This window comes from Camelus dromedarius, chromosome 27 (genome assembly GCF_036321535.1).
Source record: "Camelus dromedarius isolate mCamDro1 chromosome 27, mCamDro1.pat, whole genome shotgun sequence".
NCBI classification, from domain to species: domain Eukaryota; kingdom Metazoa; phylum Chordata; class Mammalia; order Artiodactyla; family Camelidae; genus Camelus; species Camelus dromedarius.
Genome location: NC_087462.1, coordinates 26,186,231 through 26,199,029, shown reverse-complemented (window position 1 = coordinate 26,199,029; position 12,799 = coordinate 26,186,231). Strand labels below are relative to the sequence as shown.

The 12,799-nt window shown below is 43.0% G+C and overlaps 1 protein-coding gene across 5 annotated transcripts in view; it reads left to right on the top strand.

The window, feature by feature from the left end:
• The window catches only part of LOC135319485 (Fanconi anemia group B protein-like), a 57,600-nt gene extending 56,615 nt beyond the window's left edge, over nt 1–985 (top strand). For 4 of the 5 annotated variants that reach the window (XM_064480210.1, XM_064480205.1, XM_064480207.1 and 1 more), the window contains one exon: nt 846–985. In XM_064480210.1, coding sequence (XP_064336280.1) covers nt 846–974 — 129 coding nt within the window. In that variant the 3' untranslated portion in view covers nt 975–985. The remainder of the gene's footprint in view (nt 1–845) is intronic. The other variant, XM_064480209.1, reaches the window with a different exon arrangement.
• The last annotated feature ends 11,814 nt before the right edge of the window (nt 986–12,799 follow it).

Sequence of the window (12,799 nt, the reverse complement as noted above, 5' to 3'; positions counted from 1 at the left end):
GTAACAGAATGTAAACTATCACATTAATAATTTTTGTATATTGAGTACATACTGAAATAATAACATTTTAGATATATTGCGTTAGATAAAATATATCTTAAAAGTGAATTTAATCTGTTGCTTTTTTGCTTTCTTTTAATGGGGCTACTAGAAAATTTTAAATTGTGTATCATGTATTATATTTCTATCAGATAGTGCTGTTCTAGAACCATTGAGCCATTTTCCATGTTCTCCCTTCAACTTAGATTTTCCAGGGCTGGCTAAATTTTTAGTATTTCCTATAAGTGCCCCTCTATCTGTATAAATAACTCATAATTGTTAGATAACCTGTTTGAATGAATGGTTTAGAAAATGTGATCCAGGCTTCAACCCCCTTCTAGTGTTTTCTAACATTGTTCTTTGCATTTGGAACATCCTTGTTTTCTTTTCCAAAGTCTGCATATCCTCTCGGTTCAGCTCAGATGACCTGTCCCACCCTACCCCTCTGCCGTCTGTGACCGCATGCTGTGGGTTGATGTTTCCTATCTCTTGATTCCCAGAGCACCCAGAGGCAGTTTCCACATACTCAGATTCATTGCCACATTCCACACCACTCTGCATTGTTCTGACTTCTAGCATGTAAATCTTCCCTTCCCTTCTAGAAAGTTCAGCCACTTGAGTTAAGCATTAAGCTTTCTCCTTCATCTGACACATCTCCCAGGTTTAAACTACTTTTTGAGCAACAAAAAGGCCAGTAAGGACCAGTGCAGGAAAATTCCGCATATTTGACTTGTACCCTTGTTGAGTTGCCAAATATTAAACTGTGCAATTTTAATTAACTAAAGAAAAAATTTATATTTTTGAAGATGTGCTGGAGTGGAAAAAGAATTTGCCACAGAGTCAGCAAGCGTTTAGTTCCAATCCTGCCTCTCTGGGCACCTGATTTTGGACAAGTACACTTCACCTTTCTGGAACTTTCTTCGTCTATAAAATAGATTAGGTAAGCTCTAAGGTATGTTGCAAATCACATATTTTATAAGTCCATGATGGAAATCTTTCTGAAATGTCTTACATACTACTCTGAATTTTTAAAATGGAACAGGCTGAACAGAAATTAGCATTTTTAAAAATGTCAGAGTCTTCATTAGGGATGTCAATTATTATGCACTGACAGTGTAATGCAGCCAAGGGGTTATTGTAATGTGTCTGACTGCTTACTCTCCAGAGCATATGGTTTTTGTTTTTTAATTAATGTCTGCCCTTTAATTTCCTCATTTAATGTCAGACTGTCACCTGCCACTTACTGCTGACGCCAGTCCTGCCTGTATTAGTACCTTCCCTGTCCTCATCCCACATAATCTGGGCTTCTTAACCTCGGGTGATGTGGGGAAAGCCAGTAATGGCAAGCTTGTTTGACTTAGGTCTGAAAGAGGTCATTTCATCCCTCAGCAACCGTTGACCGGGTGTCTGTCCCTCGTGTGAGGTGCAAGTGGTGCGGGGGCTGAAGAGGAAATAATGCAGAAACCATCTGAATAGCCTTAGGGAACTTAACAATGGGGAGAGTATCTGAGCTTCAGTGCAAGGATTCTGTAGGCCTTTTTCTCCACCTCTCAGTTTCCAGCTCCTCTCCTGATGGCCGACTTTCCCAGACAAGTCGCCGACAGGTAATAGAGGGCTTAATAATGACAATGGTGAACCAACATTGTGAGGAACTCTTGCAGGAATGTGCTAAGAGACAAGAGAACAGAAAAGATAGGCCAGAAATAGACTCTGTGTATATATGGGAACTGGATGTATACAGAAGTAGTTTCCCAGAACAGAGAGAAGTGGGGAGGGTATAGCTCAGTGGTAGAGTAGCTGCTTAGCATGCACAAGGTCCTGGGTTCAATACCCAGTACCTCCATTAAAAAATTTAAAAATAAATAAACCTAATTACCTGCTCTCCTGCCCCTGAAAAAACCAACAGAGAGAAAGGAATGGGTTATTTTATGTCTCATTTAATTCTTACAGTAAGCTCGTGAGCCAAGTGACACTATTCTCCCCCTGTTACGGAGAAGGTAAAGAAAGGGTCAGAGACTTGCTCAAAGTCTCTGTGGTAGATCTGGGAGCAAGTGTATTGTCTTTGGTCTATTTCTCGCCTTCCTCTGTCCTGCGTTAGATCATGTGTTAGATGATCTAAACACTTCTGACAGTCAAAGGAAGCAAATAGAAAAGTGGTTCTCAAACCGGAATAATTTTACCCCCTCCCGCAGAGGAATTTGACAATGTCTGGAGACATTTTTGTTTCTCCGAGCTGAAGTGGGAGAGATGCTGTAGTTCGAGACCAGGGATGCTGCTACATATCCTGCAATACAGGGCAGCTCCCAAGAATGACCCAGCAGAGGCTGAGAAACCCCACACTGTGTAAAAGAAAGCTCTTAGCCCTTGGCTAGTCCTGTGGATTGGATTAAACTAAATAATGTATGTGAAGTCTATGTTTTTATTCTTTTTTTCTCCTGGTCACACCATGCTGAAGCAAGGAACCAGTGCAAAGAAGATGAGAAAGAGCTGCTGCTGCTTGAAATACCTGGAAACATTTTCATTTTATCTATAGGAATACAAGTAAAAGTCTAAAGATCTGCTACATAGCTAATACTTGCCAGCAAGATTTCTTATCCTCCGTTTCAGGGTGAGGGTGACGGTGGTGAGCACATGCTTCTTGAATTCAGGTGTAGTCCTGTGAGTGAAACCTGAAGTATGGATGGAAGCAAGTTCATGGTTTTCCTTGCTCTCATCCTAGACCTCAGCAGCCACGGCAGTGTCTGTTGGTGTGGAGAACGCGCAACATCTAAGCACCGTGGGAAACTGCTCCAGTTTGTGGAGAATAGCCGTCCTGCGCAGGCTCCCAGAGCTGCTGAAGACTTTGTATGAGTAAGGACTAATCTCCTATTGTGCTAGAGTCGTGAGAGTTTTGGAATGATGGTTGTAGCATATTCTAACTTATCCGGACTAATACATCCAAGTTAATTGGCAAGCACTGGAGGAATTCTTGAGCCTCCAAATTTCTGGGGTGTTGCTTCTGCCTTGGGAATCAGGATATATGAATATTCCACTACATGTTCATTCACACCGCTGCCTCAAATTCTGATTAGCATTGAGGTCCTAGAGAGATGTCAGTCTCTGTAAAACTCCAGTGACTCTGCAGTAAGCACCAAATGTTCTCACATATAATTGCTGGCTCTCTATGTGAAGAAATATTTTTTTAAGGCTTTGAAAATACATTTTATGTCAGAAATGATTTCTATTGACATTAAAATATGTCCTGAATTGTGACATCTCAAGCTTGGTAACTTTTACCTGCTTAGTATATAAATTCTGTTGTATAAGATATAATGTAAATTTTATTTGGTTTCCTGAATTTTGAGATCAGAGATTGTGAAAATTCTAGGACAATACTAATCAACTCCTCCCTCTTCCCTTCCACACACTTCATGCTCTCTTGCTTCCTAATTTGACTCAAACCCCTGGCATAATTTCTCTGACCTGTTGGAAACAATTCCCTTTTTTTGTAAGTTAAGGATCCAGAGACTGAACACCAATCTTTTCTTTCTAAGTTATCATCAGTACTCCTGTAGTGTTACTTTATGTCTCAAATCCAGTGTGATTTCTACCCACCCCCTTCTAAGTATTTAACTTATATCTAACATATTTATTATTGCATTTTTTTTTACTTACTCAAAAGTATTTATTTACTTCATAGCAATCCTATAACTTTATTGCATGAGCTGTGACTGTAACCCAAGGGTCAGTGGTCTGGAAATCCTCAGTTTTTTTCGCCTCGGGGTATTTTGTCTCCTTTTCCTCTGACGTCACATAAACCACTCTGAGGTGCACTCCCTCAGGTGGTAGAAAATCTCCCATGCTGACCAACGTCCGGGCTGTACCATGCATCTGACTTTCTCATGGTCAGTCCGCCCTGTGGCCTGCTCCCCTTTCGCCCCCTGCTCTCTAGTGGCTGCTGTTGTCTCTACACCAGCAGTGGCCTCTGCGTGTGTCCATCACTTCTGGTATGGGGCACTGCTCTGTGCTGGGACAGAGGGCTGTTGTCACAGATTCTGATGGAAGGTTCAGGGTAACAGAGAGGGACCGCAACGCAGACTAGGCACGACGAGCCGTGTAAGATTGGCTCATGGGCACTCCAGTTCTCCACAGTCCCTTGGCCACCCTCATTACCGAGAATTGGTCATTGGGTGTCTTTCTTTCCCAGCTGCAGTCGTCACCAGTACACTGGGCTCCTTCATTTTCATGCTCTCCTAACATCTCCCCTTCCCTGTTTCTCAGGGCTCTCACTCCACCTCCATCAGACTCTCGTCACCCAGCTTCTCGGAGGCCCATAATTCCCTTGCTCCAGTATGGACTACACTTTGACTTTTCTCGTCTTTAACTCAACCCTTGTCTTGCTTTTTTATTTTGTAAACTTCAGCTAGGCATTCTGCCAAACAAAGGCCATCTCCTCTGGGTAGATGCCCTTTGAAAACATATACTTTCAGATTCTTGTTTTCTTTAATCTAGTGCATTTGTTAGAAATGGGAGTTCCTAATTTCTAGAACAAGGAGGAAGCAATATGAGGTATCAAGGCACATGAGGAGCATAAGGAGTAGACAGCTTCATGGGAAGGAGACGTGGCATGTCAGAGCACAGGAGAGTTGTTGAGTTGTAGCCAGCGGGCTTGGAGTGGTCAGAATGGGCCATATAATGGAGGTTCTTGGGAAGTATTATGAGGGCAGAAAGAAGCTTTTGAAAGATGTAAAGGAGCAGAATGTCATGTCGAAAACTACATTCTAGAAAGATCACTCTAGGTTGGGTCACAGGGCCATAGAGTGGAGTGAGAGAGAGCAGTAATAAGACTTTCATGCCAGGAAGAAATATAAAATGTGTGGGCTGAGGTGGGTAATGGAGTGAAATGGATTTGAGAGCTATTGAGAGGGTGGCACTGAAGGGGCTTGGCAGCTGTTTGGGCAGATGAGTCAGTGTGAGGATGAGCCTGGCTTGAGCAGCGTAGGGGTGATGGTGTGCTCGCCGAGGTAAGGGAATGAGGAAGGGGGAGCACTTTGAGGTGGGGCCGGAGGAAACCGTGGGTGTGGTTATGCCCATGGTTAGTCTGAGGTACCAGTGGTACCCTCTTGAAGATGCTGAGTAGGAAGCTGTAGATCCCCAGACGCCGGCACCCACGGATTTGGCATGCTTGGTTTTGATTGTTCCTCGGGGTCATGACGTTGTGGCAGCACAAGTGTAAATCAGGAGGTGAAAAGTGGGTGTCTCAGAGTGAATCATGTAGCCTGCGAGTGAGATTCACACATCTACCTTTTTGAGGATCAGGAGAATTCAGGAAGGATGGGTTCAGAGACAAAAGTGAGAAGTGGTGGCTAGTAGTCCGGGAAGGAGGAGACAGTAGGTAGAATTTAAGCCTGTGGAGTTGGAGTGGATGGAGTGACACCAAAAAGCCACTAAAAGTCAGGACTGGAGCTTGCGTGGTACCAGGACTGCACTGTTGATGAGGGAAGCAGAAGTCGAGTCCATTTGGACAAACTACAGCCTTTGATTTTTTGATTTCTTAGCTCTGTGAATTAGCTTGGAGCCAAGAAGCTGGCCCTAACATTTTGAGTTTGCTCTGCTTTCTTCAAGCACCACCCCCCACGACTGGCAGGGACTGGTAGTTCTTTAACAATCTGCAGAGGGATCGAGGCGAGTAATGAACTTGGAAAAGAGGGTAAAATCTAACCTGCATCAGCAGGGTTATATCTGTTATCTCTGTATGCCTGGGGATGAAAAACAGCATGGTATTTGAAGCCAGAAACGTGCTAAATTTTCACTTCTGACACTTTACTTTTTCTTGTTTTAAGTTTATTGATACTACATGGTGTCCCTCCGTTCCCCACCCTACTGCTCCCGCAAAAAAGCTTGGCAAGAGTTTCTTCTCCTCCCTAACACTCCTGTGCTACACCCCACCCCTGCCCCTGCGCCAGGTACACACACCCAAAGTCCTACTAAGTAATTTGACTCAGACATTTCAAAATACAATTTCTTCATTGGTGAAGAAATACACGGTGATTATTTTAAAATGCTGGGTGGGGAAAGGAATTCCTGAAGTCTTAAAGGTAGCAGATTCAACTGCAGTCTGGTTCTGCAGTTACATTTTCTGGCACCAAGTTTATTGCTGAAATCCAAGTAGCGTCTCTGCTTTGCCCCAGCACCGCCTGTGCCTGTGGTTGATTGACAGGCAGATCTCGAAATCCCTGGGTGATCTGCACACCTTGTCCCTAGGAATAAACATCACTCCCTTTGGGAGAGCTCAAGGCTGAGTGATTCGTAACCACATCCTTTTGATGTCTACAAAACAGTAGCTTTCTTGGAGTCAGAGGCAAATTCGTGACTGATTCTTTGCCACCAGTGCAGATGTCTTGGCTCTCAAAATGAAGCTTGGTTTTCACACGGTGGAATGAAGAGAATTTATTCAAGTCTCAGTACTACCTAAATCTGAAGATACCAGCATCGGTGCCCTAATTTTTCCAGAATTTCCTGTATTTGCCGCGTACTGAATCTTTTCTCCTTCTGAAATACCTTTCCAAGGACCATAGTAGAAACCACGGCCTGGTGACTTTAAAGGAAAGGGTTAATTGACTGAAGGCCTATACGTTTCTTGGGTTGTTTGCATTTCAGCTTAGAAAACAAAAGAAAGAGGGTACCACATTCAGCTATCTAGTATCCTAATGCGTTTAGATGTCCTACAGTCACATTAATTCAGTGTAGCCCAAACTGCATTTTTTCTCTCTCCCCAGTGTTGCTTCTCCTCCCGCAGTTCCTGTCCTAACGGATGGTACCACCACCCATGCAGACACCCAGTCGAGAAGGATGGGAGTAACCCAGGGCTCCTCTTGCTTCTTTACCAGTCTCCACATTCTCTTGATTCTATCTCTTCAACCTCTTATTTCTGTTTTCTCCTCTGCTTTCCCACCACTTTAATTAAGGTCCCCACCATATCTTACCTGATCTATGGTCATAGTGTTCTGTCAAACTTTACTGCCTCCAAAAGCTTACCACCCCTTATGTCAGCAGTTGGCCTTGTTGTCCTTACAAAATGACCCTTGTGTGTTGCAAATCTGATTGCTTTATTCCAGCTTGAGACCCCTCAGTCATTTCCCATGACTACAGGATAGTGTCTGAAGTCTCTAGTATAACTGCCAAAGCTTTCCCCCTCTGACCTGGTCTCTGCCTTTCCTCCTGACTCTCTAGGCCAACATTCTGCCCTGTGACCCAATGTTTCAGCCATATGGTATGATGCCATGCCGTCCTATGACATACCAAGCTCCATGGACTTGCTGTTCCTTTCACGTACCCGGCATATTCCGTTCTCTCTGGCTGGAGTGGCCTTCCTCCTCTCCTCTGCCTAGGAAACTCCTCGTTACCTTTTAAGAACATCTTACCCTTGGTAGCAGCTGCCTAGTTTTTCTTAACCTCACCCTAACCAGGGCATTTACAGCATTACCTTACAATGCTACTATCTGAAATGTCCTTCTTTGCTATCAATCTAGGAGCATCTTAAGGAGGAGCCATGATCCATTTATCTTTGACCCTAGTGCCTAAATAGCCACAAGAAGGGAGGAAGATGAGTCAGGTGGCCTCAGTCCCAAGGTTTCAAGGAAATCACAGGGCTCTTGAAGGAGAATAAGCCCCAGAGCTCTTCTTGTGGTCCATTTTGCCCTTTTGTTTGTATTTCCCAGGGACTGGAGTCTTCAGAATTCTTTTTTTTTTTTTTTCCCTAGCAGCCACCAGTGCTGTTGGCCTGGGGACATGATGTTAATAAAAAGAAGTGGAGGAGGGATGGATGTGTTAATGGGGCAAGGGGCTAGCAGTCATTTTAAACTGAAAGGAATTGGGAAATCATGATTATGCCTAGAGCTATATTTTTCAAACTTTCAGAAACATAATCCCCCCCCAGAAGGATATATGGCTTTGTTATGCTCTCATACACATAAACACATGCACATACATATGTGGAAAAACAAGTGAAGAAAAAGGTTCACGAAATGGTTACCTTTCCTATGTGTCAGGCATTCTGATACTTTTTTTATGTTCACAAAATTAAAAAAAAATTTATTGACATATAGTCAGTTTACAATGTGGTGTCAATTTCACAGAAATATAAGTAAAATGAAAAAGCAGAGGAACCACTCCCAATTAAAAGAACAAGAGAAATCCCCTGAAAGAACGAACGATGAGATAAACCCCAACAGTCTGCTAGTCATGACTTCAAAAAGGGGGTGATAAAAGCACTGAAGGACATTCTCATATTTTGTATTCTAGTTAGTCTATCCTGTTCTATCTTGTTTTTTAAAAATTCTGGTTATGACCCATCGGATGATTTTACAATTCACCAGTGGGTCACGATCCCTATTCTGAGGAACCCTGTTGCCAGACCTGCCCCTCTTCCACTCAGGTGCACGCTTGTACGCGGATGAAGATGGCCACAGTCCCAGATGCCCTCGCAAGACACAGCTGTTTGTGGGAGGGAGCCGTGCGTGACAGGGGAGATGAGCATCCAGCTGAGGAAGAGAATTCCTTGCAGCTTTAAAGAACTGAAAGAAGTGTGCAGTGTAGCTCAATTTTGACTCCCAAAAGCTGAATAAAGCAGCCTGATTAACCGAGCACGAACTCAGAACCTGGAACAGCCGATGGCTGTTTGGTCCCAGCAACCTTGGTCATAGGGATTTGGAAATCTACACCGTGGCTCCACCAGTTGAGGCGGCTTCCAGCACCCGCATCGGGTGTCAGTCTCATCAGTGTGGGGCTTCTGCTTTGGTAATTTCCACTGCGTGGTTGTTCCCCGTGCCTATCAGACTGACTGACAATTAGTGGCTGAGTGTGTAAACAAAGCCCGGGCAGAATTTAAATCCCTTACTAATGAGCACTCATGTTTGTCAAGGGAACACTGTTGTTTATTCCATTGGATTTCACATGCAAAAATATTGTTCGCTATCTTCACAACAATGTGAGAGGGGAAAAGGAAATTAGAGATCAAGGTAGATGTAAACAAGGCAAAATGACAAGTAGTATAACTTCCAAATCTGTCTTAAGCCAACTAAATAATGAAATTATTTAGTTAATCTAATCTAATCTGTTTATTAAATTAAAACACTTCTCTGTTGTTCCCTGGAGCAGGTACTGAATATATGCAGGTCCAGTGCAAGAGGAGACCTTAGCTAGTATCTATTTTCCACACATCCACTCTTCATGTTCTAGAACTTGTAACAAAGTACCACACACTGCGTGGCTTAAAACAATAGAAATGTCTTTCCACAGGTCTGGAGGCTGGAGGTATGAAATCAAGGTGTCAGCAAGGCCATGTTCTCTCTGCAGGCCCTCGGGGAGGATCTTTGCTTGCCTCTTCCTAACTTCTGGTGATTTCCAGCAATCCTTGGCTTGTCCATGTGTCATTCCAATCTCAGCCTCCATCTTCACATGGCATTTTCCTTGCCTTCACATGGTATTCTCCTCTCTGTCCCTCTCAGTCCAGGCTGACAGTGGTTTTGCTGCTATAAAATTCTCAAAAGCATGTCAGTATTCCGGTGAAATTCACAGGAATATGAGCCATTAGACAGGAGCATCCTCCACGGCCCCTTCCTGGATAACCCCATGTCTATTCCTGCTTCTGCTGTGACAGCTGAGTGGGTCCATAAATCACAGGTCCAGTCTCTTTAACAAACTGTTGTCCGGCCACACTCTCTGCAGAGCACACTTTCTCAGCTTTTCCTGCTATTTGAATAGGCTGAAAAATGTCCAGATCATCATGTGCTGGTCCCTTTTTGCTTATCAGTTCTTTCTCAATTTATTCCTTTCCTTTGGCATTTTATTATAAGCAGCAGAGAACACCTTTCATGCTTTGCTTGGTTACCTCCTCGCTGATAAGTTCTACTTTCTATAAAACTCTAGGATACAGTCCACCCAAGTGTTTTGCCACTTTAAACACAAAGACTGCCTTTCCTCCAGTGTGCAGTGACAGCTTCCTCATTTCCATCTGCGACCTTTAGTGCTCATATTCCTGCCAGCAGTCTATTCATGATGATATATGCATTCTCTGGGATGACAGGAGCTTTCTCTACTGTGTTCCCCACTTCCATATTAGCCTTTACCGGGATAACTTTTAATGTCCATGTTCCTGCGTCTCTTCAAGGCAATCTAGGCTTTTTGTATCAAGCATCTCAAAATTCCCCAACTCCAAACCCATTTCCACATTTTCAGGTATTTGTTACAGCAGCATCCCACTTCCAAGTACCAAATTTACATCAGTCAGGGATCTCCAGAGAAATAGAACTAGTAAGATATATATATATCTAAATATCCATATCTGTATATCTATGTTCTGTACATCTGTATATCTGTCTCTGTCTGTGTGTCTGTCTATCTATCTGTCTGTCTCTCTGTCTAGTTTGGCAGGATGGAAACTCAGGCAAGAGTTGATGTTCCAGTCTTGAGGCAGAATTTCTTCTTAATGTGGATGGGCCTCATGCAATCAACTGAAGACTTGAATGCAACAAAAAGACTAAGAGGGAACTCCTCTTGCCTAATTTGAGCTGGGACATCAGTCTTTCTGCCTTCAGACTTGAACTGAAACTTCTATTCTTGGGTCTCCAGCCTGCTGGCTTTGGGATCAGAACTGACACCATCGGCTCCCCTGGCTCTTGGGCTTTTGTACTGGGATTGGAACTATAACATTGCCTCTCCTGGGTCTCAGGCTGGCTGACTGCCGATTTGGGGACTTCTCAGCCTCCATAAAATGTAAGCCAGTTCCTTATTTTATATATATTTATATCCCATTGGTTCCTCTTTGGAGAAACTTGACTAATACAGCCTTCTGCCAATAGCCGTGTGAGTGAGCCATCTTGGAAGCCCCAGTCAAGCTTTCAGATGAGTGCTGCCTGATCTGGCATCTTGACTGCAGCCTCATGAGAGATGCTGAGCTGGAACCCCTTACTAAGCCATTCCCAAATTCCTGATCCAGAAACCATGTGGGATAATAAGTGTTCTTTGTTTTAAGCTACTAAGTTTTGTGGCAGTTTGTTATGTAGAAATAGATTGCTACCACACTAGGTGATTCCAGTGTGCAGCCAAACTTAAGGAGTACAGCCTTACTTTTCTACCAGTAAAAAATCATGAAATACCTGCCTTTTAGGTCCTCAAAAGAATCCTGAGCACTTATTTATATTGTACGGGGCCTGTCAGATGTCTAGGTGAAGCGGCAACTTTTCTTTGCTTCTCAATATTTTCCAATTTCACCCTTACGTCCAAGCAAACTCTCCCATCGGTGAGTTTCATACCTGGGCCGTTTTACGTTGGCCCGGTCCTTGTCTCTGCACTCAAAATTGACTTCCCAGCTCCAGTAATTCTGTTATCTCATGTTTGGGTGTAGGCATCTTTGTGTTTAGGACATGGTAAAAGCCCTATGAAAGACATAATATTGTTCTAAATTTTCCTGCTGGCTTGAACCTTGCCTCTTGATTTTCAGAAGGAAATTGCACAGGAAAAATAATAGAAGCCACTAGACACAAGTTCCATTAATTTTCTTGTCATCGAACTGCTTTTATACCCAATCTTCCCTCTCCTCTGGCTGTTCTTGAAGAGCGGCTGTCCTCTTTTTCACAGGCTAAGATTTCCAGTTGTGCTCTACAGTGCATCATCTCCTCCTCTCCACAAGGACTGGTCTGCATCCTCCCCACTCCCTCTCTTCTGGCTTCTCCTCATTGACACTACTCATGATTTGCACTTAAAGATTGAACTCTTTCCCCAGCAGAAGTGCAGTCTCCAAGAAGGCAAGGGCAGTGTCTTGTTAGTGGAGAGTCATTGAAAATATGAGTGAATGCATTAATTTTTCAAATACTGAAGCATTTAATGAAGAATAGAGTCACTCTTTCATTGTCTACCCCAAAATTTGTATTTCATTTTGTTGAGAATAAAAACCAAGATGGAAGTTAGAGCCTCTTCTCTAGAGGTGTAGTAAAAGAAGCTACAGTGGTATTAAAGTTAAAATAGGAATGTGTCTGATTGGTGGTCAACTACCAATCTGACAACCTAATGGCCACTTGACAGCATTGAAAGCATCATATTGAAACTGAGAAGCTGCAGATCTGAGACACCCTTTCTTTTATTGCCGCTTAAGTGTTCTTGATTTCTCTTTATTTTACAAAGTCAGAAAGTCACATTCACTCAAAGAGCCTAATGAAATTTTCCCTAGGAAGCAGAGTAACAGCCGTTATTAGGTGTGAAAATCACAAGGTGGCCATCGTCTCTCTCAATCACATTATTTATTACGTTCTCCTTTTGGAATGTGCACTACAAACTGGCTATGTTTGATTTTTCCATCACATCCAATACGGTGCCTATTATCTCCTTACCCTATAGGCTTTTCATGGAAGAGTCAATCACTACCATTACTTAGAGAGGGTCAGTGAGACAGAGGAAAGAGCATAGACTTTGTATTTAGATTTAGTTGAGGAGGGAGGATAGAGCTCGGTGGTAGAGCACGTGCTTAGCATGCATGAGGTCCTGGGTTCAATCCCCAGTGCCTCCATTAAAGTACATACATACATACATACATACATACATACATACCCCCACAAATAAATAAGAATTGTAATAAAAGTTATTTTTAAAAAGTTTCCTAGAGTTAGTTGAATGCTGGTTCTGCTATTATTAGCTATGTGGCTTTGAGGAAATTATTTGGTCTTTCAGAATCTCAGTATCCTCATCAGTAAAAATAATGTACAGCCAGAGTTGTCATGGACAA